Source organism: Carlito syrichta, unplaced genomic scaffold (assembly GCF_000164805.1).
Source record: "Carlito syrichta isolate Samal-C Ts95f unplaced genomic scaffold, Tarsius_syrichta-2.0.1 Scaffold314544, whole genome shotgun sequence".
Taxonomy (NCBI): domain Eukaryota; kingdom Metazoa; phylum Chordata; class Mammalia; order Primates; family Tarsiidae; genus Carlito; species Carlito syrichta.
In genome coordinates this window covers 774,176-801,494 of record NW_007258640.1, presented here as the reverse complement: position 1 = coordinate 801,494, position 27,319 = coordinate 774,176, and the positions used below count along the sequence as shown (strand labels likewise).

Sequence of the window (27,319 nt, the reverse complement as noted above, 5' to 3'; positions counted from 1 at the left end):
CTCCAGTCTGGGCGACAGAGTGAGACTCCAACTCAAAAAAAAAAAAAACTTGGCATGCTAGTGCTTGCCTGTGGTTCCAGCTGCTTGGAAGGCTGAGGCAGAAGGATCACCTGAGCCTATCAGGTTGAGGCTGTGGTGGCTGTGAACATGCCACTGCACTCCAGCCTGGTCAACAGAAGAAGACTGAGGCAGAAGGATCACCTGAGCCCAGCAGGTTGAGACTGAGGCGCCAGTGAATGCGCCGCTGCACTCCAGCCTGGGCGGCAGAGTAAGACTCTGACTTAAAAAAAAAAAAAAATTAGCCAGGCCCTTACCTATTTGGGTTCTGGTCTCTTGCTTGAGCTTGTCTTGTGACTAATCTGATCACTAGCTGTTCACATATAATAGTAAACTAATGACACCCCCAGATAAATTTATCACCTCTGTTCCAGCTTCTTTATTTTGTTAAATTTTTTTTTTGAGTTGGAATCTTGCTGTTGCCCAGGCTAGAGTGCAGTGTCAAACTCGTGGCCACCAGTTTCAACCTGCTGTGCTCAGACGATCTTTCCGTCTTAGCTTTCCAGGTAGCTGGAACTATGGGCATGCCCAACCTTGCCTAGCTAATGTTTTGATTTCTTGTAGAGACGAGGTCTTGTCAAGTTACCCAGCCTGGTCTCAAACCCTTGGGCTCAAGCAATCCTCTTACCTCAGCCTCCTGAAGTACTTGGATTACAGGCGTGAGCCACTGTGCCTGGCCCATTTTGTTAATACTTTAATTAGTCCCACTTGTTTTGGAGTCCCATGTGACAGGCCTTCCAAATACTCCTCATCTTTTGGTAGAATAGATAAAATACTAATCTGTCTTCAAGGTGTTAGCGCTCTTCCTTAAAGGCAGTGATTTTAACAGTGATCTCAAGAATTCCAGGTACTGGAAGTGCTTCAAGGATACTTGGAAACTGAAGACTAGGTACAGGTGTTATGGAACAGAACAATCTCCCCTACCCACCATCCAATTCAATTAAACAGTCCTGATTGATATTTGAATTCTAGGATTCTGTTGCCTTTTTTTTTTTTTTTTGAGTTGGAGTCTCACTCAGTCCCCCAGACTGGAGTGCAGTGGTCGCTCCCCACCATAGCCTCGCCTACTGGGCTCCGGCGATCCTTCTGTCTCAGCCTTCCAAGTAGCCGGAATTACAGGCATGCGCTACCATGCCCAGGTGATTTTTTGATTTATTGTAGAGATGAGGTCTCGCTGCTCAGGCGGGTCTCGAACCTGCGGTCTCAGGCAATCCACTCACCTCAGCCTCCCAAAGGCGCGGGATTACAGGCTGAGCCACCGAGCACAGCTTGTTGCTTTTTTTTTTGAGTCACTCAGGCAGGAGTGCGGTGGTATGATCACAGCTCACCACAACCTTCAACTCTTGGGCTCAAGTGATCCTTCCACCTCAGCCTTCCAAATAGCTGGGACTACAGATGTACACGCCACATGCCTGGCTATTTTTATTTTTTGTAGATGATGTGGTCTTGCTATGTTGCCCAAACTCCTTGCCTCAAGTGATTCTCCTGCTTTGGCTCTCTGTTGCTATATTTTAAAAGAGTTTGAAAACCACTAATGTGCCATTCCTGTAATCACAGCCCTTTGGGAGGCAGAGGCGAGGGGATTACCTGAGCTCAGGGGTTTGAGACCAGCCTAAGCAACATGGTGAGACCTCATCTTCATAATAAGTAAAAAAAATCATCCAGGCGTGGTGGCAAATGTCTGTGATTCCAGCTAGTTTGAAGGAAGGCCGATGGGCAAAGATCGCCTGAACCCAGCAGACTGAGACTGTGGTTACCCTGAGAGTGCCACTGCGCTCCAGCCTGGGCAACAGAGCAACACTCCAACTCAAAAAGAAGAAAGAGTTCATTGTGGATTTTTATTTAAGGGGCAGGAGAAAAATAAAAAGTTACCAAATTGATTTTTTTCCTCTAGAAATAGGTATTTGCCTTGAAAATTAGTAAGTACTACCAAATCAAGTGAGATTGAGCCAAGTGAAGTATCTCAAAGTAATTCTGGCTCTTGGTATTTTTACTAACCTATCAAATAGTTCTGGTTAAGATGTCTTTCTGATAAATAATTTTCAGATTTCCCATGTACATGTTTCCTGTTGAGTTACTTATTTTCTACAGTTAATTCTTCCATGTGGGGAGGAGGAAGGAACGTTATAGTTCAGAAACTACCTAAATGCACAGCCTTCACTATATGGAGAATGGGCCACTTGAGACCCAGTCCCTACCACTACACAGTATATCCATGTAACGAACACTCATGTGTACCCCTGAATCTAAAATTTAAACAAAAAATTAAGGTGGGTGCAGTGGCTCATGCCCGTAATCCCAGCTCTTTGGGAGGCAGAGGCAAGAGGATTGCTGGAACGTAGGGATGTGAAACCAGCCTGGGGAATTTGGCAAGAACTCATCTCAACAATAAATCAAACAATTAGCTGGGTGTGGTGGTACACGCCTGTAGTTCAGGCTACTTGGAAGACTGAGGTGGAAGGGTCTCCTGCGCCTAACAGGTCAGGGCTGAGATGACTGAGTGTGTTACTGCACTTCAGCCTGGGAATCAGAGTGAGACTGCAACTCAAAAATAAGTGAATAGGCTGGGTTTGGTGACTCAGCCTGTAATCTTAGCACTTTGGGATGCTGAGGCGAGTGGATTGCCTGAGCCCGTGGGTTCCAGACCAGCCTGGATAACTTGGTGAGACCTCATCTCTACAATAAATCAAAAATTAGCTGGGTGTGGTAGCGTGTGCCTGTAGTTCCAGGTACTTGGAAGGCTGAGGTGGATGGATTGCTGGACAGCCTGGGCAACGGAGTGAAACTTCAATTTAAAAAAAAAAAAGGATCAAATAAATAAATAAATAAATGATTCTTCCATAAAGATACGTGGCTTTGAATGTTGTCTTGCCTATGCTTAAACTTTGTAATAGGCAGATTGGTATTCTTTGATTTGTGAAATGGGTAAACTTATGGGTTTTTAGATTATGGAAAAATAAATTGAGAATTTCTCTAAAATATGAATGATTTTTCCCCCCTTAGCTGATGTAAGCAATGGTACAGTAAAGAAAGAGTCTTCTAATAAAGAAGTAGCTAGAATATGGATAAATGACATGAAAATGAGGAGTTTTTCCCCGACCATGGTGAGTTTCAAATAGCTGAATCTATATTTTTGTATGTTATGAGAGTATACTTTACAAAATGTCCTAGAGCAACCCTCAGAAAACTTTATTTATTTTTATTTTTATTTTTTTAGTGAAAAGGGCTATTAGGTTACATGAACTAATGGATAAGCTTAAACACCACTGAAGAAAACTAATACATTAAACAGTGTGGTTAAATTTGCAAATTTAATAGTATGTGGTATTATACAAAGTACTGACATCTTTTATTGTGATCTCACCTGATTGGAACAAGAGCAATGTGGGTTAACCAAAAATATTTGATAAGAATGTTCATTTTAGGAGTGAGCTTAAATGCATGGTTGCTTATGAGCTGGAGATCGTAGAATGGTCTAGTTATATGTATATTAGAATTATTTTTTTCTTAACCTTCTGGAAATGCTGTATGCTCTGATTGATTCTATACATTTATTTAACAACTTCTCTGTGTATAACACTGTATATGTAGTAGGTTTTTTTGTTTTTGTTTTGTTGTTGTTGTTGTTGTTGTTTTTAGTTGGAGTCTCACTCTGTCACCCAGGCTGGAGTGCAGTGGCACGCTCATAGTCACTGCAGCCTCAGGTGATCCTTCTGTCTCAGCCATCCAAGTGGCCGGAACTACAGGTATACACCACCATGCCTGGCTAATTTTTTTATTTTTTAATTTTTTTATTATAGAGATGAGGTCTCACTAAGTTGCTCAGGCTGGCCTTGAACCCGTGGGCTCAGGCAATCCTCTCACCTTGGCCTTCCAAAGTGCTGGGATTATAGGCATGAGCCACTGTTCACGGCTTATGTAGTAGGTTTATAGAAGAAGTATACTACATGATTCCACCCTCAATAAACATAAAATTTGACAATCTCTCAGATTAAGTAATATAACACATCGAAAGTTATAATGTGCTGCTTACAATAAGGGTTTAGAGTTTGGAAATAAGCCAGGTGTGGTAGCACGTGTCTGTAGTTCCAGCTACTTGGAAGGCTGAGACGAAAGGATCACCTGAACTCAGCAGGTCAGGGCTACAGTGGCTGTGAGCATGTACTAAACTCCAGCCTGGGCAACAAAGTAAGACTTCTACTCAAAAAAAAAAAGAAAGAAAAGAAAAAGAGTTTGGAGGAAGCTGGGCATGGAGGCTCTCACCTGTAATCATTTTGGGAGGTGTAGGCTAGAGGAGTGCCTGAGCCCACAGGTTCAAGGCCAGCCTGAGCAATGTGGCAAGACCTCATCTGTATAATAAATAAATAAATAAATAACTGGGCGTGGTGGTGCATGCCTGTAGTTCCAGCCACTTGGAAGACTGAGGTGGAAGAACCAGTCTGAGCCCAGCAGGTTGAGGCTGCGGTGGCTGTGAGCATGCCACTGGATTTCAGCCTGTTTGACAGAATGAGACTCTGACTCAAAAAAAATAAGTTTGGAGGAAGATGAGGCCCCCATGAACTCAAATGGCCTGGTAGACTTAATAGAAGAGATGTAATGGAGTTTAGGTTTGAGTATGACGAGACATTGAGAGGGTATTTTAGGATTGGAGCTAAAGCATTCATAGGCACAGAGGAGGTGGTGGCTATTTAGATGACAGTAAGCCAGAATGCTTGGCATGTACGAAAAAGTGGGAGTGGTAGATTTCAGCTTTGTGGAGGGTCCTGTATTGAGTTTGAAGGACTTTGGATTTTATGTAGTACTAGCAAGGAGCACTGGACATGGAGGGACCTGCTGGTGATTCAGGATGGGTGAGGGCAAGGAAGAGAGAAAGGTTGGCAGGTGGATAAATAATCTAAAACTTAAGTAAAAAGGGGCTAAACCTAGGGGTCTTTGCAGAGGAGATTGGAAAAGGGTACGAGGGAGGAGTAAAGGAGATAACTGCATATAACAATACCAAGATGATGGAACTGGGGACAGTACAGCAACCTGTTCTTGAGGGTTTTTTTTCTTTTGAGTCAGAGTCTCACTCTGTCACCCAGGCTGGAATGCAGTGGCACACTCACGGCCACTGCAGCCTCGAACTGCTGGGTTCAGGTGATCCTTCTGCTTCAGCCTTCCAAAAAGCTGTAACCACAGGTATGTGCCACCACACTGGGCTATTGTAGAGACGAGGTGTTGCCATGTTGCTCAGGCTGGTCTCGAACATCTAATCTCAGGCAGTCCCCTCACCTCTACCTCCCAAGTGCTGGGATTATAGATGTGAGCCACCGCACCTGGTTGTTCCTGAGGTTTTGAACTGAATCAGGAGAACATATACTCCAGGCAGTACTCAGTTTACTTAGTGATTGTCTTCCAACAGCACTTGGAGGTTGAGTTTTAGAAACTAACAATGCATTTTTCTTCATGAAATGTTTCATGTAGTGCTCATGTTCCTGTTCTAGCCCATAGTATACCAAAAATTCTATATTGGCCAAGAAGTTAAGAAACATCTACAGCCCGCGCCTTTGGGAGGCTGAGGTGAGTGGATTGCCTGAGCCCGCGGGTTCGAGACCCGCCTGGACGGCGAGACCTCATCTCTACAATAAATCAAAAAATCAGCCGGGCGTGGTAGCGCGCGCCTGTAATTCCGGCTACTCGGAAGGTTGAGGCGGAAGGATCGCCGGAGCCCAGCAGGTCGAGGCTGCAGTGGCTGGGAGCGGCCACTTCCAGTCTGGGCGACAGAGTGAGACTCCAACTCAAAAAAAAAAAAAGAAAGAAACATCTACAGGGCTTGCAAACCGGTAGCCTGTGGGCCAAAACTAGTTGACAGAAGTATTTTGGTTGGCCTCCACAGTGTTTTGACTGATTTTGAATTTGTTGCTGATACTAAAAAAAAAAAAAAATTCCTGATTTCTAGGTTCTCTTGAAAAACAGTATGATTCCCTACCTAGTGTTGAGTAGTGAATGTCTGTCTTGTGTGTTGCTCAGGCATTCCCCAGGTACCACAGTCTCCCTTACCCTCAGTTAACTTTGATTGTAAGCTTGATATTAGTTGCCATATCACATTTACCTAGCATAGAAGTATTGCCTCTTTGGTCCCTTGATTTAGTGATCCTTCAGTATTACCAGTTTATCCTCCAATTTTACCCTGGTGATTTATTTTTTTTGGAGTTGGAGTCTCACTCTGTCACCCAGGCTGGAGTGCAGTGGCATGCTCATGGCCACCCCAGCATCGACTTGCTGGGCTCCGGCGATCCTTCTGCCTCAGCCTTCACTTCCAAGTAGCCAGAACTACAAGCACGTGCTACCGTGCCTGGCTAATTTTTGATTTGTTGTAGCGACGAGATCTTGCCCAGTTACCCACACTGGTCTCGAATCCCTAGGCTCAGGTAGTCCTCTTGCCTGGGCCTTCTAAAATGCTGGGATTACAGGCATGAGCCACCACATTCAGTGGTACACAGTTATTTCTGAGAACATCCCAGTTTTTGGATTTGATCTGAAGATTTCATGGGTTAATGTTGACTGAATGGTTAGACCTTAACTCTCTTTTCCTTGCCCCAGTTATTGACTATCTATGTGCCAGCATATTCTGCTCAAGATTCTGAGGCTAAAAAAAAGAGAGAAAAGTGCCTGTTCTTACCTTTCAGTGCTGTCTTAACCTTGCCTTAAACTTTGTCTTGTGGTTTCTGATTGAGTTTTCCTTCTCCTCTACTTCCCTTCCTTAGTGTACTAGGTTTCACAGCATTTCTTTATACTCTTCCCTGAACAAATGCATGTTAATAGACAGCTTCCTAATGAATTTTTTTTTTTTTTTGAGTCAGAGTCTCACTCTACTGCCCAGGCTGGAGTGCAGTGGCACGCTCATGGCCACCATAGCCTCGACCTGCTGGGTTCAGGCGATCATTCCACCTCACCCATCCAAGTAGCTGAAACCACTGGCGTGCGCCACGACACCTAGCAAACATTTTGATTTGTTGTGTAGAGACGTTGTCTCGCCGAATTGCCCTGGCTGGTCTTAAACCCCTGGGCTCAGACAGTCCTCTCCTCTCCACCTCCCAAAGTGCTGGGATTGCAGGTGTGAGCCATGGCGCCCAGCTCCTAATGATATTACTGGTAATAAAAAGAGACTTGTTCAGTGTCTTTTTATTCTTTTCTTAATCTCTTCTATCCCTTTAAGATCCTATAGAGAAGCCAGGTTCGGTGGCTCAGCCTGTAATCCCAAGCCTTGGGAGGCTGAGGTAAGTGAATTGCCTGAGCCTGTGGGTTCGAGACCCGCCTGGGCAACTTGGTGAGACCTCATCTCTACAACAAATAAAAAAATTAGCCGGGTGTGTTAAGCGCGCACCTGTAGTTCCAGCTACTTGGAAGGCTGAGGCGGAAGGATTGCCGGAGCTTAGCAGGTTGAGGCTGCGGTGGCCAGAAGCAGGCACTGCACTCTAATCTGGGCGTCAGAGTGAGACTCCAACCCAAAAAAAAAAAAGAAAGATCCTATAGAGAAGCCGGGTGCAGTGGCTCATGCCTGTAATTCGCAGCACTTTTGGAGGTGGAGGCTAGAGGATTACTTGAGTCCATGGGTTTGAGACCAACCTGGGCAATTTGGTGAGACCATAAATAAATAACATAGTAAAATTGAGTTGGAGTCTCACTCTGTGCTTAGGCTGGATTGCAGTGGCATGCTCATGGCCATCACAGCCTTAACCTGCTGGGCTCAGGGGATCCTTTTGCCTCAGCCTTCCAAGTAGCTGGAACTAAAAGTTTGTGCCACCACACTCAGCTAATTTTTTGATTTACTGTTTTGATGAGGTCTTGCCAAGTTACCCAGGCTGGTCTCGAACCTGCGGGCTCAGGCAATCCTCTCACCTCAGCCTTCCAAAGTTCTGGGATTATTAAAAGCTTGAGCCACTGTGCCTGACCTGGCTAACTGATAGATGGTCAGTATTGCATCTGTGGAGACACAGACGTCTGAAGTATATTCTGTGTTCTTCAGAAGAGCCTTTAAGGTCTAGTCTTCTGGGGATTAGGTTTTAGGATATTTGGGAAAGTAGACAGATGAGGGTGAATTTGAAAGATGAAGAGACATGAGAGTTAGAGAGGTTCTGCCTGTGATGATGTAGGGTGTGTGCTGAGGCTCACTCACCTATTACTGGGGTTCGTTCTCTTTCCAGGACTAGAAAGAGCAAGCCATGGTCCTGAAACTGGAATGAAGAGTAGGACTGAGGGTGGAGATAGTTCTGGATATCATGGAAGGGGGGATGGTAGGCAGTATTGAAGGGGACAGTAGTTTGAGTTGATGGTGGCTGGAAGGACATGGAGCCCTGTGGTGACCCATTTGTGGGTAAGGTCATAATTGTGCTCATCATTCGAGATACAGGGAAGCCATGAAGTGTGACCCAGATTTAGGGGATATTGCAGTGGTTTATCCTGTTTCCGAGATGAAGACTGTAGGTACTCCTACAGAATTGTCTTCTGTGTTTAACTAAGCCTCTGGTCTCTGAGCTTGGGATTGATTGTGCCTTTTCTGTGTTATAGAAGGTCCCTGTTGTAAAAGAGGAAGATGAACCAGAGGAAGAAGATGAAGAAGAAATGGGTCATGCAGAAACCTATGCAGAATATATGCCAATAAAATGTATGTCTTTGGGATTTGTCAAAATAACGAAAGATGTCTGGTTTCCTCTTAAACTTAAATTACACTCCTACACACATTGTTATTTGTTGGTTACCTCAAGAGCTGACAAGTATGAGCTTTGTATTATGTTTTGAAAATATTTGCATGAAAGTTTTACCATGGTTTTTTCCCTTAAATAAATTTTGAATCTTGTTTTAGGTTAAAGTCTATTAAAACCAAAACTAAAGAAGCTTGAGTTTTATTTTGTTTCAAGATGATTTTGCTCGTATGAGTAGTGATTAGAAAATCGAACATAAGCTTGCCCATTGGTTTATTCTGTGTGGCTGCTTTGACACTACAACAGCAAATACTAAGAGACTGGATACATGGCCTGAACACATTTTCTAATCCTTTATCAAAAAACTTGCTTCCCGCACTTTGGGAGGCTGAGGTAAGTGGATTGCCTGAGCCCGCGAGTTTGAGACCTGCCTGGACAACTTGGCGGGACCTCATCTCTACAATAAATCAAAAAATTAGCTGGACTTGGTAGCGTACGCCTGCAGTTCCAGCTGCTTGGAAGGCTGAGGTGGAAGGATCACTGGAGCCCAGCAGGTCGAGGCTGCGGTGGCCAGGAGCGGCCACTGTACTCTGGTCTGGGCGACAGAGTGAGACTCCAACTCAAAAAAAAAAAAAAAAAAAAAACCTTGCCAACCACTATTTTAACCTATTCCCATCGTATGTTTTAGGGCATTAGTTGCTCTTTCACATACTGTTCTTTTTTCTTTTCTTTGTTTTGAGTCAGGGTCTCACTCTGTTGCCTAGGCTGGAGTGCAGTGGCATTATCAGGCTCACCACAGCTTTAACCTCCTGGGCTTAGGTGATCCTCTCACCTCAGCCTCTCAAGTAGCTGGGACTACAGGTACATGCCACCACACCTGGCTGATTTTTAAAATTTTTGTAGAGACAAGGTCTCTCTGTGTTGCCTAGGCTGATATCGAACTCCTGGGCTCAAGCAATCCTTGCGCCTTGGCCTCCAGAAGTGCTGGGATTACAGCCCACATACCTTTCAAAGTAAAATTATTTTGCTAACTTTTGTTTCAGTGGATGATTCAAGTAGCTAAATTCCTAAACTAGAATTATATACTGTTATTATTAGTGAATCTAAGTTGGTTTTTTCTAGATCTTTTTTATCAGCAAATCCCTATTTGAACCATATGTAGTTAATCAACCATTTTAGTCAAATCTAAACAGTACCTTATCATCAGTGGCTTTTTCTAGAAGCCTAGTATGAATATTTATTTACTTATATTCTCTGTCATAGGAAAAATATTGCAGTATCTTGTAATAAAACTGGAAATGTTATTACCTTGAATAATTAAAATAAATATTTCTAAATTTTTGTTTAGTAAAAATTGGCCTACGTCACCCAGATGCTGTAGTGGAAACTAGCTCTTTATCCAGTGTTACTCCTCCTGATGTTTGGTATAAAACATCCATTTCTGAAGAAACCATTGATAATGGCTGGTTATCAGCATTACAACTTGAGGCAATTACATATGCAGCCCAGGTAAGCAATAATATTTCATAATCGCATATAATGTTTATCTTCTTATCTTAGTTCATATAATATAGTTTTTAATCTGATGGTAAGTTTTCCATGCATAAAAACTTGTAAATGCAATTTTTATAGAATTTTGTGTGTTAGAAAATAAAAAGGTATAGCAGGGATATGGAGAGTGCATTTCTAGTGGAAATGACAAATATTGGAACTTTGTTGGAATTTGGTGGGAATATCTATTAAAATTTCAAAATACATATATCCATTTCTAGGAATCTTTTCCTGTTGAGTTGTTAATAAGAACTTAGGTAGGTAGGTAGGTAGATAGAGAAGTTCTATTGGGGAGTAATTTAATAAACTGTGGTGTTACCTTATTGTTGTGTGGGCTTTTTATTTTTTTGAGTTGGAGTCTCACTCTGTCGCCCAGACTGGAGTGCAGTGGCATGCTCCCGGCCACCGCAGCCTCAAGTTGCTGGGCTCTGGCGATCCTTCCGCCTCAGCTTTCCAAGTAGCTGGAACTACAGGAGCGTGCTACCATGCCTGGCTAATATTTTTGATTTATTGTAGAGATGAGAGCTCGCCAAGTTGCCCAGGTGGGTCTCGAACCCGCGGGCTCAGGCAATTCACTTACCTCGACCTCCCAAATTATGGGATTATAGGCTGAGCCACCGAGCCCAACTGTGTGGGCTTTTAAAACAATGTGAGGTAGAATTATACTAGTTGTTTTGAAATGATTTTGGTCGTAGTTTCATGTCTATAAAATAAGTCAAAACCAGAATAGTCATGTATCACCCAGATTATGTGTGATGTAAAAGTTTGTATTTGATTTTGTAGGTGTTGAAAGGAGTGTGGGGGGGTCCTCATCAATTTCCTTCTTTTTTCCTTTTTTTGTTTTGAGTTGGAGTCTAACTCTGTCGCACAGACTGGAGTGCAATGGTGCGCTCAGGGCCACTGCAGCCTTGACCTGCTGGACTTTGGCGATCCTTCCACCTCAGCCTTCCAAATAGCTAGAACTACAGGCGTGCACCACCACGCCCAGCTAGTATTTGATTTATTGTAGTCACAAGGTCTCACCAAGTTGCTCGGGTTGGTCTCGAACCCGTGGGTTCAGGCAGTCTACTCGCTTTGGCCTCCCAAAGTGCTGAGATTGCAGGCTGAGCCACCAAGCCTGGCCCTCACCAATTTCTTTCTTTTTTTTTTTTTTGAGTTGGAGTCTCACTTTGTCGCCCAGACTAGAGTGCAGTGGCAGCTCCCGGCCATCGCAGCCTCGACCTGCTGGGCTCCAGCGATCTTTCCGCCTCAACCTTCCAAGTAGCCGGAATTACAGGCATGCGCTACCACACCCAGCTGATTTTTTGATTTATTGTAGAGATGAGGTCTCGCTGCCCAGGCGGGTCTCGAACCCGCGGGCTCAGGCGATCCACTCACCTCAGCCTCCCAAAGGCGTGGGATTACAGGCTGAGCCACCGAGCCCGGCTCCTCACCAATTTCTTAACTGTAATTACCTGGTATATGAGAGGGTAGCTGGTAAGAATATATATAAATATGTAGAAAGTATCTACATTAAAAACCAAACTGTATGCCATTTATATAAAAATAGGTAATATCAATATGTTCCTAAAACAGTGTATGACAGATTGATCACCAAAATGTCTGAAGGACTAGATTAATTATCGGCCTCTCCTTTTTCAGCAACATGAAACTTTCCTACCTAATGGAGATCGTGCTGGCTTCTTAATAGGTGATGGGGCAGGTGTAGGAAAAGGAAGGACCATAGCAGGAATCATCTATGAAAATTATTTGTTGAGTAGAAAACGAGCATTGTGGTAAGTGCTCAAGACTGGCTATGAAAGCTTTTGCTGGTGAATAATTACTTTAGGATGTGGGGATGGGTTTTAATGAGTAGGTGCATTTTTTTTTTTTTTTTGAAGTACTAAGACCTGGCTTTATTTATTCCTGCATTCTGCTAAAATGTTGTAATTTGCATTTGTTTGTATGTGTGTTTTTAATGGCAGGTTTAGTGTTTCAAATGACTTAAAGTATGATGCTGAGAGAGATTTGAGGGATATTGGAGCAAGAAACATTTTGGTCCATTCATTAAATAAGGTATGAAAGCTTTCTATATGGTTAGTTATTTAGTAAATATTGACTCATCTGTGAGATAGGAATAATAACAGTTTCTGCGTTAGTGTTGTAATGAGGATTAAATGAGGTATTCAACAGGAAGCATAATAATGAGTGCTCACTGCTATTGCTGGTTTGCAGGCATTAGCCACTTGTCACATGTGGTTATTGAGCAGTTGAAATAACTTGTTCAAGTTGAGGTGTAGTGTAAGTCTAAGATACACACCAGTTTATTCTCTCAATCTTCAATGTTATTTTTCTGTTTGTTTCTATAGTTCATATGGGTGTAAAAAGTGCTCTCTAGACAGGTAGCATGTCCAGTGCTGTAGGTCACTAAATCCTATGCAGTGTATGGAGAATTGTGGCTTAAAGAGAGTGGTTTCTTTTTTCTTTTTTTGAATTGGAGTCTCACTCTGTCGCCCAGACTGGAGTGCAGTGGCACTCTCCCGGCCACCACAGCCTTGACCTACCGGGCTCTGGCGATCCTTCCACCTCAGCCTTCCAAATAGCTGGAACTCCAGGCGCGTGCTACCACGCCCGGCTAATTTTTTTGATTTATTGTAGAGATGAGGTTTCACTAAGTTGCCCAGGTGGGTCTCGGGCTCCCAAAGTACTGGGATTGCAGGCTTGAGCCATTGCATCTGGCCTCTTTTTTTTTTTTTTTTTTTTTTTTTTGAGTCAAAGTCTCAGTGGAGTGCAGTGGCCTTCTGGAGTGCAGTGGCCTGCTCATGGCTACCCCAGTGTTGACCTACTAGGCTCAGGTGATCCTTCTGCCTCAACCTACTAAGTAGCTGGAACTACAGGCACACGCTACCAAAACTGGCTAATTTTTTGATACATTGTACAGATGATGACTTACCAAGTTGCCCAGGCTGGTCTGAAACACTGACCTCAGGCAGTTCTGTTGCCTCAGCCTCCCAAAGTGCTGAGTTACATACTTGAGCCACCAAACCTGGCTATTTTGTTTTTGTTTTTGTTTTTGTTTTGGTAGGAATTTTACCTGTCACCCAGTCTGGAGTGCAGTGGCACACTCATGGCCACCGCAGCCCCGACCTGCTGGGCTCAGGTGATCCTTCCCCTTCAGCCTTCCAAGTAGCTGTTGCTACAGGCACATGCCACCTCATCCGGGCTATTTTTTGATTTATTGTAGGGATGAGGTCTTGCTAAATTGCCCAGGCTGGTCTCGAAGCCATGGACTCAGGCAATCCTCTCACCTTGGTCTCCCAAAGTGCTGGGATTATAGGCATGAGCCACCACACCTGGCCTGAAATCTTTTTTATTTCTAGTGTTAGAAGGACACATTCACTGTTAATTCATAATTCTTATGTATCCCTCAGAACTTAATAACAGTGCTTTGTATATAGTAAGAGTACAATAAATATTTGTAGAGTAAATACTGTGCCAAGTTGTCCTATAGCAGCGTTTTTTGGTGATAGAATTTAAGATAATGAGTGCTGGATTTTTGTACTGTAAGGTTGTATGTGTGTACATGTATACAAACAATTTTGTATATCTTGGGGTTTCTTTGACTTTTTTGAAGCCTGTCATGTGCTTACTGTTGTAAGAATTACTGCTTGTTGAAGTTAGAGTTGGATAAATGCTTCTGAGAGAGGTATACTAATTAAGTTCTTTTCTTTTTTTAGTTTAAGTATGGAAAAATTTCTTCCAAACATAATGGGAGTGTGAAAAAGGGTGTCATTTTTGCTACATACTCTTCCCTTATTGGTGAAAGTCAGTCTGGTGGTAAATATAAAACCAGGTTAAAACAACTTCTACATTGGTGCGGTGATGACTTTGATGGAGTGGTATCCTTTAAAACAAATGTTTTTATCTTTTTTAACAGCCCAAAAATTATATAAGGATAACCTTTGGGAAAACAGGAATCCTGAGATTAAATAAATTGTTGGATTGAGAACTTGAATTATTACATGGAATGAAGCAGGGGGTTTGGAAAGTTGATTCTATTTTTATTTGTCAGATAGGAGATCAGTATACTGCAATGTGATATGTTTCTTAACTTGTTCCTCACAGATAGTGTTTGATGAATGTCATAAAGCAAAAAACTTATGCCCTGTTGGTTCTTCAAAGCCAACTAAGACTGGTTTAGCAGTTTTAGAGCTTCAGAACAAATTGCCAAAAGCCAGAGTTGTTTATGCTAGTGCCACTGGTGAGTAGTTATTTATTTTAAAAGATATATGTAGGTGATTTTGTCAGCTATAATATACTTTATTTGGGGGTTTTTCAGGTGCTTCTGAACCACGCAACATGGCCTATATGAACCGTCTTGGAATATGGGGTGAGGGGACTCCATTTAGAGAATTCAGTGATTTTATTCAAGCCGTAGAACGGAGGTAATGCAGTTGACTGGATACACTGTTGTCAGTAGCAATCTAAAATGTGTCATTGCTAAAGCCCCTTCACTGCATGTTAAAATCCTATTTTATTGATAGTTACTGTATGTTTTAATTTTATTCAGAGGCGTTGGTGCCATGGAAATAGTTGCTATGGATATGAAGCTTAGAGGAATGTACATTGCTCGACAGCTGAGCTTTACTGGAGTGACCTTCAAAATTGAAGAAGTTCTTCTTTCTCAGAGTTATGTTAAAATGTATAACAAAGCAGTCAAACTGGTAAGAAATTTTTCTTGATTCCTAGTTTTTTTTTTAAATGTATCTAATAATGTATCTGTTAGTTAGTTTTGTTCATTGTGATGTCTGCCAGCCCGAGGAAATGTGTTTTTGCTATAAGACAACAAATCTACCACCAGATATTAGACCATTGAACCGATATTCTTATTTTCCAGATTTTTCAAGTTTTCACTTTGTTTAGGTGATTTTTTTGTGAAAGCTATTTCAGGTGCATAGTTCTTAATATTAGAATTTCCTGAAATGCCTACCCTGCATTAGATAATAAAGAAATTTGAGTATCTATTCACAGAAACAAAGAACTGAGTGCCACATGTTCTCACTCATAAGTGGACCCTGAACAGTTATCATAATACTACAAGAAAGGGATTAGCAGTAGTGGGAAACTGCCTGGGAGAGGGGAGCATACTTCATCAATAAGAATCCCTGATCTCAAATCAGGTGAAGTAGGGATCAAAGTAAGGCCCAAACTTTACCTGTACAATTACCATTCATATACCTAACCCTAAATTGTATCCTACATCATTAAAATAAAAATTAAAAAAATAAAATGAGAGCCAGGCTCGGAGGCTCAGCTTGTAATCCTGAGCTTCGAGAGGCTGAGGTGAGTGGATCGCCTGAGCCCGCGGGTTCGAGGCCCGCCTGGGCAACTTGGCAAGACCTCATCTCTACAATAAATCAAAAATCAGCCGGGCATGGTAGCGTGTGCCTGTAATTCCAGCTACTCTGAAGGCTGAGGTGGATTGCCGGAGCCCAGCAGTCGAGGGTGCGGTGGCCGGTAGCGGCCACTGCACTCCAGTCTGGGCGACAGAGTGAGACTCCAACTCAAAAAATAAATAAATAAATAAAATGAGGAACGAAAAAAATTTTGACAACTGAGGATCCTGCAAAGCAATTGATTAGAGATTTCCAAGTTGCTGGAGATGCCTTATTATGCTAATTTTAAATGTTTTTGAACTTAACATTATTTTTTTTTTAATTGTTGAGTTGGAATCTCACTCGGTCGCCCAGACTAGGGTGCAGTGGCTGCTCCTGGCCACCGCAGCCTTACCAGCTGGGCTCCAGTGATCCTTCCGCCTCAGCCTTCCGAGTAGCTGGAATTACAGGCATGCGCTACCATGCCCGGCTGATTTTTTGATTTATTGTAGAGATGAGGTCTCGCTGCCTAGGCGGGTCTCGAACCCGCGGGCTCAGGCAATCCACTCACCTCAGCCTCCCAAAAGCGCAGGATTACAGGCTGAGCCACCAAGCCCGGCTTAACATTATTTTATTTTATTTTATTTTTTTGAGTTGGAGTCTCACTCTGTCACCCAGACTGGAATGCAGTGGCCGCTCCTGGCCACCGCAGCCTTGACCTGCTGGGCTCTGGCGTTCCTTCTGCCTCAGCCTTCCAAGTAGCTAGAACTACAGGCAAACGCTACCACGCCCAGCTAATTTTTTTGATTTATTGTAGAGATGAGATCTCTCCTGCCCAGGCGGGTCTCGAACCCACAGGCTCAGGCAGTCCACTTACCTCAACCTCCCAAAGGCACGGGATTACAGGCTGAGCCACCAAGCCTGGCAACATTATTTTTATTGAATTGGTCATTTGCAAATAACTGCACTTAATAATGAAATATCTAAAATGTTGATTTTGTATGTTCAGTGGGTCATTGCCAGAGAGCGATTTCAGCAAGCTGCAGACCTGATTGATGCTGAGCAACGAATGAAGAAGTCCATGTGGGGTCAGTTCTGGTCCGCTCACCAGAGGTTTTTCAAATATTTGTGCATAGCATCCAAAGTTAAAAGAGTGGTGCAGCTAGCTCGAGAGGAAATCAAGAATGGAAAAGTAGGTTGGAGAACTCTTTAAAAATTAATTCTTTTTGGTTATGTTGTTTAATCTTTATGGTTGTTCAGGTTTTCTACTTGTAAAATCTAGTCTTCCTAAATGATAATTAGGAAGCTTTAATGTAATAAGACATTTACATGTGTATTTTTTTGTTATTGTTTTTTATTTTTTTTTTTTGAGTTGGGGTTCAAACTGTCACTCAGGCTGGAGTATAGTAGCATCATCACAGCTCACTGTAGCCCCTGCCTCCTGGGCTCAGGTAATCCTTCTGCTTCATCCTCCCAAGTAGCAGGGAGTACATGCTGGGATTATAGGCATGAGCCACCACACCTTGCCCTAAGGCAGTAAGACATTTTTGTTTTTATTTTTGAGTTGTAGTCTCACTCTGTTGCTCAGGCTGGAGAGCGGTGGCATGCTCATGATCACCGCAGCTTCTACCTGCCTCAACCCTCCAAGTGGCTGGAACAGGCATGCGTTACCACCCCTGGCCAGTTTTTAATTTATGGTAGAGATGAGGTCTTGCCATGTTGCTCAGGCTGGTCTCAAACCTGTGGGCTCAGGCTATCTCTTGCCTCAGCCTTCCAATGTGTTGGAATTACAAGCATGAGCCACCACACCTGGCTAGTGAGACTTTTACTTTTTTAATTCTTTAAAATTAAAAAAAATTTTTTTGAGTTAGAGTCTCTCTCTGTTGCCCAGGCTGGAGTGCAGTGGCACGTGGCCTTTACCTGCTGGGCTCAGGTGATCCTTCCACCTCAGCCTTCCAAGTAGCTTGAACTATAGGCATGTGCCACCATACCTAGCTAATTTTTTGATTTATTGTAGAGATAAGATCTCGAGATGCAAGTTGCCCAAGCTGGTCTCAAACCCATGGACTCAACAGTCCTCTCAACTTCGGCCTTCCAAAGTACTATGATTATAGGTGTGAGCCACTGCACCCAGCCTAGTAAGACTTTTTAAAAATAGATTTTTTTAAATTATAAAAGCAATGCCTATTTACAAAATTTAGAACTCAAAAAAGTATAACCAAAAAAAAAATCACTTTAATTTGTTCATTTATAACTATCACCGGTGATAGCATGTGGGTGTGTATTGTCATAAAGTTGTTTTCTTTTTGGTAAATATTTATCTGCTTAAAGCACAAAGGACTTTAAACTATACAAGGGCAGGGCTTCAGTCATGCTTGCTGCTATAATCCTACTTCCTACTTGAGGTTTTGACGCATAACATGTCTCAAAAATGTAGAATAAATAAGTGTATGCTTATGGGATCTTTCTTGTTTGAAATCTTTATTTATTTATTTATTTATTTTTTTGAGTGGGAGTCTCTCTCTGTCGCCCAGACTGGAGTGCAGTGGCCGCTCCCGGCCACCGCAGCCTTGACCTGCTGGGCTCCGGCGATCCTTCCGCCTCAGCCTTTCGAGTAGCTGGAACTACAGGCGCGTGCTACTACGCCCGGCTAATTTTTTGATTTATTGTAGAGATGAGGTCTCGCCAAGTTGCCTAGGCGGGTCTCGAACCCTCAGGCTCAGGCATTCCACTCACCTCAACCCCTCAAGGCGCGAGATTATAGGCTGAGCCACCGAGCCCGACTTGAAATCTTTATTAATTTTGTTTTTTACTAAATCTTTAAAATGCCTTTATAAGAAACTTATATAAACATTATTTATAATTGATATTTCTTTTTTTCTGCAGTGTGTTGTAATTGGCCTGCAGTCTACAGGAGAAGCTAGAACATTAGAAGCTTTGGAAGAGGGCGGAGGAGAATTAAATGATTTTGTTTCAACTGCCAAGTAATGGTTTTGGTTTTCTTTTTGAGTTTTTACTTAGATTAGCTCAAATGTTGGCATTTCGTTGAGACAAAACTTGATTTACCTGTATCATCTTTTAAAGTTTTCCTGATCTGAGTTTTTGGAATGTCCTTTTGTATAACTATAAAGTATGTGAACTAACAAACAGAAAGCCTTGATTTTTTTCTTATACATCTTAGAAATCTGTGACAACTTGGTTTAGTTTCTGTTTCTGTGGTATTTTTGTTAACTTAAAATTACCATTGTTATCCAGAGGAGTAGTAACTGTAGTTTGCTCCAGTATAGCAAGGTCTGCTTGGAAAATTGGAAGTAAATGTGAGATCTTTAAAAACAGCTTTCAAAACTGTTTTAGGCATTGTTCTCAATTTGCCACCCTGCTAGTTCTATCTCTGACACTGAAATTCACAAAGTAATGGTTGCCACATTATTGTTGTGTGCCTTAGGGTATACATTCAAATGATCTTTCTTTTTTTTTTTTGAGTTGGAGTCTTACTCTGTGGTCTAAGCTGGAGTGCAGTGGCATGCCCATGACCTCCCTAGCATCGACCTGCTGGGCTCAGACGATCCTTCCACCTTAGCCTTCCAAATAGCTAGAACTACAGGCACGCTCTACCTCTCCCAGCTAACTTTTGATTTATTGTAGAGATGAGGTCTCGTCAAGCTGCCCAGTCTGTTCTTAAACCCACGGACTCGGGCAGTCCACTCGCCTCTGCCTCCCAAAGTTTTGGGATTACAGGCTAAGCCACTGATCCTGGCCCAAATGCTCCTTTTAAAAGCAAAACATGACCCTCCTAATCTGTATTTTTCTATACCTAAGTGCCTAGAACTTCAGTATCCAGAATGGCAGCCACTTGTCATGTGACTGTTGCGCAATTGAAATGACTAGTACAAAGTGATATGTGCTGTATGTTTTATGAACCAAGTTTCAAAGACTCCTTAAGAAAATATGATTAAAAAATACCTTACTGATTACATATTGATGTGATATATAAGCTAAATATTTTATTAAGTTTCACCAGGGTGTTTATTTTTTTGAGTTGGAGTCTCACTTTGTCACCCAGACTGGCTATCTCAGCCTCCATCAGCTGGAGTCAGGTGGTCCTTCTACCTCAACCTCCCAAATAGCTGGAAATACAGGCATATGCAACCATGCCTGGCTGAGATTTTGATTTGTTGTAGAGATGAGATCTCACCAAGTTTCCCAGTCTGGTTTTGAACCCCTGGGCTCAGACAATCCTCTTATCTCCGCCTCCCAAAGTTCTGGGATAACAGGCATGGGTCAACGTGCCTTGCACCACCAAGTTTTTTTTTTACGACTAGAAAATGTAAAAATTGTTGATGTAGCTTGGCTTTCAATATTCAGTTGGACAGCCTTGGCCTAGACAGTTAAAATTCATTTGAGTTGTGTTATTATTTTGTAAAATTGAGCAGGCTAGATTTTAGTATATCGTGAGACTTTACATATAGTAAATTATTGTCAACTGCAACAGTGATTGTCACTGTTTTTATTCTGTAAACAGAGGAGTGTTGCAGTCACTCATTGAAAAACATTTCCCTGCTCCGGACCGGAAAAAACTTTATAGTTTGCTAGGGATCGATTTGACAGCTCCAAGTAACAACAGTTCACCAAGGGATAGTCCTTGCAAAGAAAATAAAGTAAAGAAGCGTAAAGGTGAGTACTTAAAATAAATAATCGATATTGAAAGTACCATACATTTGAGCATTATGAAGCAATTATATTTTGTGAGTGAACTATTCCTTGAATTCACAAGTGGATGCATGTTTTCACTGTGACTTGTATAATTTTTTTTTCCTTTTTTTTCTTTTTGAGTCAGAGTCTTACTCTGTTGCCCCGGCTAGAGGGCAGTGGCATGCTCAGGGCCATTGCAGCCTCTACTTCGTGGGCTCAGGCAATCTTCTGCCTAAGCCTTCCAAGTAGCTGGGACCACAGGTGCACACCACCACGCCTGGCTACATTTTTAAAAGATTTATTGTGGAGACGAGGTCTCGCCACGTTTCCAAGACTGGTCTTGAACCCCTGGGCTCAGACAGTTCTCTCACCTCTGCCTCCCAAAGTCCTGGGATTTTAGGTATGAGCCACGGCATCTGGTAGCTCTTGTAATTTTGAATGCACAAGTAGGTCCCCTGCTTTTTGTTGTTCTCTTGTTTTTATTTTTTAAATCTTCTAATTGTTAAAAAAAAAAAAATTAAGAAGGTCGGGCTCGGTGGCTCAGCCTGTAATCCCAGCACTTTGGGAGACCGAGGTGAGGGAATTGCCTGAGCCCGCGGGTTTGAAACCAGCCCGGGCAACTTGGCGAAACCATGTCTCTACAATAAATAAAAAATTAGCCAGGCGTGGTAGCATGCCCCTGTAGTTCCAGCTACTTGGAAGGCTGAGGCAAACGGATTGCAAGAGTTCAGTAGGTCGACACTAGGGTGGCCGTGAGTATGCCACTGCACTCTAGCCAGGGCTACAGAGTGAGACTCCCAAATCAAAAAAAATTTTTTTAAATTTTGTTTTACCACCAACTCTACTTCATTGGGAAAAGAAATTAAAAATTCAAAACATTTTTGTATAGGTGGGGTCTTGCACTCCTGCTCTTGAACCCAGGCAATCCTCCTGTCTGCCTCCCAGAGTACTGGGATTATAGGCATGAGCCTCCGGGCCAACTGCTCCCAGTTTTAAATTATGGCTTGAACTGGTGCTTAGCACTGCATTAAACCTTTACTCATACATTCTGTTGTTTATCTTATGTAGGTCCATATGAAATTAGATCTTATTTTTCCAGTTTTTTTATTTTTGAGTTGGAATCTCATTCTGTTGCCCAGGTTAGAGTTCAGTGGCATACTCACAGCCTCCCCAGCATCAACCTGCTGGGCTCCGGCGATCTTTCTGTCTCAGCCTTCCAAGTAGCTGGAACTACAGGTGCACATTACTATGCCTAGCTAATTTTTGATTTATGGTAGAGACGAGGTCTTACCAAGTTGCCCAGGCTGGTCTCAAACCTGTGGGCTCAGGCAGTCTACTCGCCTCAGCCTCCCAAAGTGCTGGGATTACATACTGAGCCACCAAGCCCGACCTATTTTACCAGTTTTTTTAAAAGGACATTAAACCACAGAAAAATTAAGAGGTTAAAGAATTTTTCTAGGTTCACACAGGTCATTAATGATGTGTTAAAACTGTTTGCTGTGGGCAGGTCCATACAAATCTATCCCTAAAAGTCCTAAGGAGGTGAGAGACCAAAGAAAGAAACTGACACAGGCAGTTTCTTAGAAAGAAACATTTAATAGGGATTTAAGAACAAAAGTTATATCTGTGTCTTGGGCAGTGTTGAGACCAGATGGTGAATCCATGCATCATTTCTTCAGGCCCAGGGCTTAAGAGATGTATAGGGTGAGTGAAGTATGATAACAAAGTTTGTTTGACCTAAGGGCAGAATTTATGATAAGTACATGCTCTCATACAAAGAACAATAGATAATGGAAATCTTAGAGGTTTTCCCAGAACCAGGGTTAATCAAAAGTCAACAGGTAGCTTAGCATCCAACATGGAGTTGTTTTGGCCTCTTCAGGAACTAAAATCTAGGTCTTTTTGTTTTTAGTGCTGCCTTTTAATATATGTAGAACTGGGTGTTTTAATAGTGTTTTTTCATGAAATTTCTGTTTTTATTTAATTATTAGGAAATAATCACCCATTTTGTTAGTTTTATTTGCAAATGTGCATTTGCATTTAAGTGCTTTCTAAGCTGCTTGACTTTCAGAAGTAAACTTCTCAGGCTTTTATTCTCCAAAATGATGATACTAACTTAATATATCATAAAGATTAATTGTGATACTGTGTGTTAATAGACCTAGTGAGTGCCTGTTACTTTAACCATACACATTCTAAGATACATGGTCTTTCACATTTTCAATATGCATGAAAATGGGTTTGCTATTATGATTTAACTGGCAATATTTTTTTATTTTATTTTATTTTTTGAGTTGGAGTCTCACTCTGTCGCCCAGACTGGAGTGGAGTGGCACGCTCTTGGCCACTGCAGCCTTTACCTGCTGGACTCAAGCTGCCTCAGCCTTCCAAGTAGCCAGAACTACAGGAATGCGCTACCATGCCTGGCTAATTCTTTATTTTTTATTGTAGAGACAAGGTCTAACCATGTTGCCCAGGCTGGTCACATACCCATGGACTCAGGCAATCCTCTTGCCTCAGCCTCCCCAAGTGCTGGGATTATAGTCTTTAGCCACCATACCTGGCCTATGGGAACTTTTTGATGTTCTTTTTAGTTTTGACTGGTTTGTTCTTTTTATTTTTTCTGAATATTAAATAAGATAGTTCAAATCAGTATATTGTTTACCTTTAATGATGATGTTTTACAAATTAGTTTTTCTAACATTCCATGTCTGTAAACTGTGTCAGGGATTCTGTTTTAATTCTTTTTTTTTTTTTGAGTTGGAGTCTCACTCTGTCACCCAGACTGGAGTGCAGTGGCCACTCCCGGCCACCGCAGCCTCGCCTGCTGGGCTCCGGCGATCCTTCCGCCTCAGCCTTCCGAGTAGCTGAAATTACAGGCGCACGCTACCACGACCGGCTAATTTTTGATTTATTGTAGAGATGAGATCTCGCCAAGTTGCCCAGGCGGGTCTCGAACCCGCGGACTCAGGCAATCCACTCACCTCAGCCTCCCAAAGGCGCGGGATTACAGGCTGAGCCACTGAGCCCGGCCTGTTTTAATTCTTTTGTCACAAATTTGTTTTGAAATTTGTACCCTGGAAGGAAGTCTTGAGTTAATACTTATGTATCTGATTTCTTCTTGAGAATACTTGTGGATAACTTGATTTCTTATGGTGTCCAAAAGGTTAGTGTTTGTTTATGAATTTTATTTGTCTTTGACTTAACTAAATGGTTTTCCTCTCTATTTTTCATTTGAATTTACTCACAAACTAAAATGGATCTCGAGAAACTTTGTATTTGGGCTGACTCTCTTCTTTGGTGTTATGGGTAGGTGAAGAAATAACGCGAGAAGCCAAAAAAGCACGAAAAGTAGGTGGCCTTACTGGTAGCAGTTCTGATGACAGTGAAAGTGAATCTGATGCCTCTGATAATGAAGAAAGTGACTATGAGAGCTCTAAAAACATGAGTTCTGGAGACGATGATGATTTCAACCCATTTAGAGATGAGTCTAGTGAAGATGATGAAGATGGTAAGTTCATCAGTATATTAAATGTAAACTAAAGTGGGTAGTTAATGATGTACTTGAGACCAGGCTTGGTGGCTAGGCCTGTAATCCCAGTGCTTTGGGAGGCCGAGGTGAGTGAATTGCCTGAGCCCGCGGGTTCGAGACCCACCTGGGCAACTTGGCGAGACCTCATCTCTACAATAAATCAAAAATTAACCAGGTGTGGTAGCATGCGCCTGAAGTTCCAGCTACTTGGAAGGCTGAGGCGGAAGGATTGCCAGAGCCCAGCAGGTCAAGGCTGCAGTGGCCGGGAGCGGCCACTGCACTCCAGTCTGGGTGACAGAGTGAGACTCCGACTCAAAAAATAAAATAAAATAAATAAATAAATAATGTGCTTGAAATGATGTACTTGAAAATGGGGTGTTAAACCTTTCTTTCTGTACAGTACAAATGGCCACACAGATTGTAATCTTTGCTTGGTGGAGAGTTCCAGGCTTGTCTGTCTTCTCTTGTCTTGTCTCATATTTGTACTGAGTGTATTTGAGTGTAGCTGATGATGAGTTACAAGTTTTCAGTTCACAGTGCAAAAAAATTGAAGTGTTGTTTCCTTTGAAGAATCTGTACTTGTTTAACAAATCATTTAACATATGTCTTTCCTTATCACTCAGATCCCTGGTTAATCAGAAAAGACCACAAGAAAAACAAAGAGAAAAAAAAGAAGAAAAGTATAGATCCAGATTCTATTCAAAGTGCCTTATTAGCATCAGGTCTTGGATCAAAACGACCTAGTTTTTCATCTACACCGGTTATCTCACCTGCTCCTAATAGTGTACCAGGTATCCCTGTAGAAATTAGCTTTTTCTTTGAAATACACTTTCAAATAAAACAAATATGTGAAGTTTGTACTGATTTGTAACAAATGTTTTTAACCTAGCTAACAGTAACACCAACAGTAACAATAGCCTTATAACAAGTCAGGATGCTGTGGAAAGGGCCCAGCAGATGAAGAAAGACCTACTTGATAAGCTAGAAAAATTAGCTGAAGACCTCCCTCCTAACACCTTGGATGAACTTATTGATGAACTTGGTGGCCCTGAGAATGTTGCTGAGGTAAATATGACTTGATTAGGCCTGTGTCTCTTCTTGGTAACATTTTTACCACTTTTAATTTGTGCAGAATGAGTGGTGTAAGAGCGTCATCACATAACAGTCTCATCAAATTCTTGTTCTAGTTGTCATTCTATACCTGCCCCCTGTATCTGAGCATCTGTCCTGAGCTAGTGGTCTGTTCTGCACTCAGCACGCAGCTTTTGTGCTCATGGCCACATGTCAGCTTTTTTCAGGGACGATGTTGAAGTGTTCTATATTCCCTGGTGTCTGGGGCAGTACGGCTTCTGTTTCTATCTCCCAAATGTGTTTAAGAAAGGAGCTCTGAGCTCCATGCACCACTGTCAGATACCTTCATTATAATGACGCTGTTTGGCTTCTCAGATGACTGGCCGCAAGGGGCGGGTTGTGAGCAATGATGATGGAAGCATATCTTACGAGTCAAGATCTGAACTTGATGTGCCTGTGGAAATACTGAATATTACAGAAAAACAAAGGTTTATGGATGGAGATAAGGTATGTTTTTCTGGGATGCTTTTTGGTGAAAAGCACAGTGCCCATACGATTCAGATTAAGGTTTAGAGGGCTTGGTTTTTTGTTTTGTTTTTGTTTTTGTTTTTCTGTGGGGGTTTTTTTTTTTTTTTTTTTTTGGAGTTAGGGTCTCACTGCCATTCATGCTGTAATACAGTGGCACAATCACCATTCACTGTAGTCTCAACCTCCTGGGCTCAAGTAATCCTCGACCTCAGCCCCCTAGGAGTACAGGTACATGCTACAGCATCCAGATAATGTTTTGATATTTATTATTTATTTTTTCTCAACACCCAAGGAGGTTGATGTTTTGATTTTTTGTTGTTGTTGAATTGGAGTCTCACTCTGTCACCCAGACTAGAGTGCCGTGGCACACTCCTGGCCACCATAACCTTGACCTGCTGGGCTCCGGCGATCTTCTACCTCAGCCTTCCAAGTAGCCAGAACTACAGGTGCGTGCTACCACGCCCGGCTAATTTTTTTTGATTTATTGTAGAGACAAGGTCTTGACAAGTTGCCTGGGTGGGTCTCGAACCCACAGGCTCAGACAATCCCCTTGCTTTGGCCTTCCAAAGTGCTGGGATCACAGGCTCAGCCACCAAGCCTGGCTGATATTTTGATTTTATATAGAGAGAATGTCTCACTATGTTGCCCCAGGCTTGGCTTGAACTACTGGGTTCAGGTTTTTTCCTTTTAATATAAATCATGTCTATTGAGTGTTGTCATTCTGTGTTTTTAGTAATTCCATGTTCACTGGATATTTTATAAATTTTTATTATAATAAATTGAATGTAATGAATGTTGTATGTTATGCATAAACTTAGACATGACTCTTGATAGTTTTGGAGATCTTTGAAGAGTTTAACCAGAATATAAAAATACTGTGTTCTCTTAGTGTCATAATAACATCTAATGTCACTCTAGTTTCATTCTAATTTTGAGTCTAGAGTGATATTTCAGTGTGTCCAGCTTAGTATATCCTTTGCTGTTTCTTTTATTGCTATAGTAAGATTTTATTACATGTTATAGTAAGAAGATTTAATGTGAGTGACTTATAGATTGAACTTCCATATTTGAGCACTATCCAGAGAGTTTCTATAGACTCTTAATGTTAAATGAATTTCATCAAACTTAAGGTTTTCAGAGCCATTCTTTTCCATCTAGTTGGGAAAACTGTAAGCATTAGCGAGGTGATTGCTAAAAAATAGGTAACATCCCTTCAAAATGACTCCTCATGCAGCTCATTCCTTAATTTAAAAAAGTAGAATAATACCTATAGTCCCAGCACTCTGGGAGGTGGAGACGAGAGATTGCCTGAACCCAGGGGTTCAAGATCATTCTGGGTAACTTGGTGAGACCTTGTCTCTACAATAAATCAAAAAATTAGTTGTGCGTAGTGATGTATGCCTATAGTTCCAGCTACTTGGAAGGCTGAGGTGGGAGGATTGATTGCCTGAGCCTGGCAGGTCAAGGCTATGGTGGCTGTGGGTGTGCCACTGCACTCCAGTCTAGGTAACAGAGTGAGATTCTGACTCAAAAAAAAGTGAAGCCGGGCTCGGTGGCTCAGCCTGTAATCCCGCGCCTTTGGGAGGCTGAGATGAGTGGATTGCCTGAGCCTGCGGGTTTGAGACCTGCTTGGGCAACTTGGTGAGACCTCATCTCTATAATAAATCAAAAAAATTAGGTGGGCGTGGTATCACACGCCTGTAGTTCCAGTTACTTGGAATGATCATCAGAGCCCAGCAGGCAGCAGGTCAAGGCTGCGGTGGCCAGGAGCGGCCACTGCACTCCAGTCTGGGCGACAGAGTGAGACTCCAACTCAAAAAAAAAAAAAGTGTGTGTGTGTGTGTTGTGTA

At 42.2% G+C, this 27,319-nt stretch overlaps 1 protein-coding gene across 2 annotated transcripts in view; it reads left to right on the top strand.

Moving 5' to 3' along the window:
• The window catches only part of SBNO1 (strawberry notch homolog 1), a 97,483-nt gene that overhangs the window by 20,294 nt on the left and 49,870 nt on the right, over window positions 1-27,319 (top strand). For both annotated transcript variants that reach the window (XM_021719341.1, XM_008071615.2), the window contains 16 exons: window positions 3,061-3,161; window positions 8,608-8,704; window positions 10,090-10,250; window positions 11,934-12,067; window positions 12,257-12,347; window positions 14,009-14,170; window positions 14,397-14,532; window positions 14,611-14,716; window positions 14,842-14,995; window positions 16,656-16,838; window positions 18,533-18,630; window positions 20,169-20,320; window positions 23,652-23,849; window positions 24,494-24,661; window positions 24,760-24,935; window positions 25,317-25,448. In XM_021719341.1, coding sequence (XP_021575016.1) covers window positions 3,061-3,161; window positions 8,608-8,704; window positions 10,090-10,250; window positions 11,934-12,067; window positions 12,257-12,347; window positions 14,009-14,170; window positions 14,397-14,532; window positions 14,611-14,716; window positions 14,842-14,995; window positions 16,656-16,838; window positions 18,533-18,630; window positions 20,169-20,320; window positions 23,652-23,849; window positions 24,494-24,661; window positions 24,760-24,935; window positions 25,317-25,448 — 2,249 coding nt within the window. The remainder of the gene's footprint in view (window positions 1-3,060; window positions 3,162-8,607; window positions 8,705-10,089; window positions 10,251-11,933; window positions 12,068-12,256; window positions 12,348-14,008; window positions 14,171-14,396; window positions 14,533-14,610; window positions 14,717-14,841; window positions 14,996-16,655; window positions 16,839-18,532; window positions 18,631-20,168; window positions 20,321-23,651; window positions 23,850-24,493; window positions 24,662-24,759; window positions 24,936-25,316; window positions 25,449-27,319) is intronic.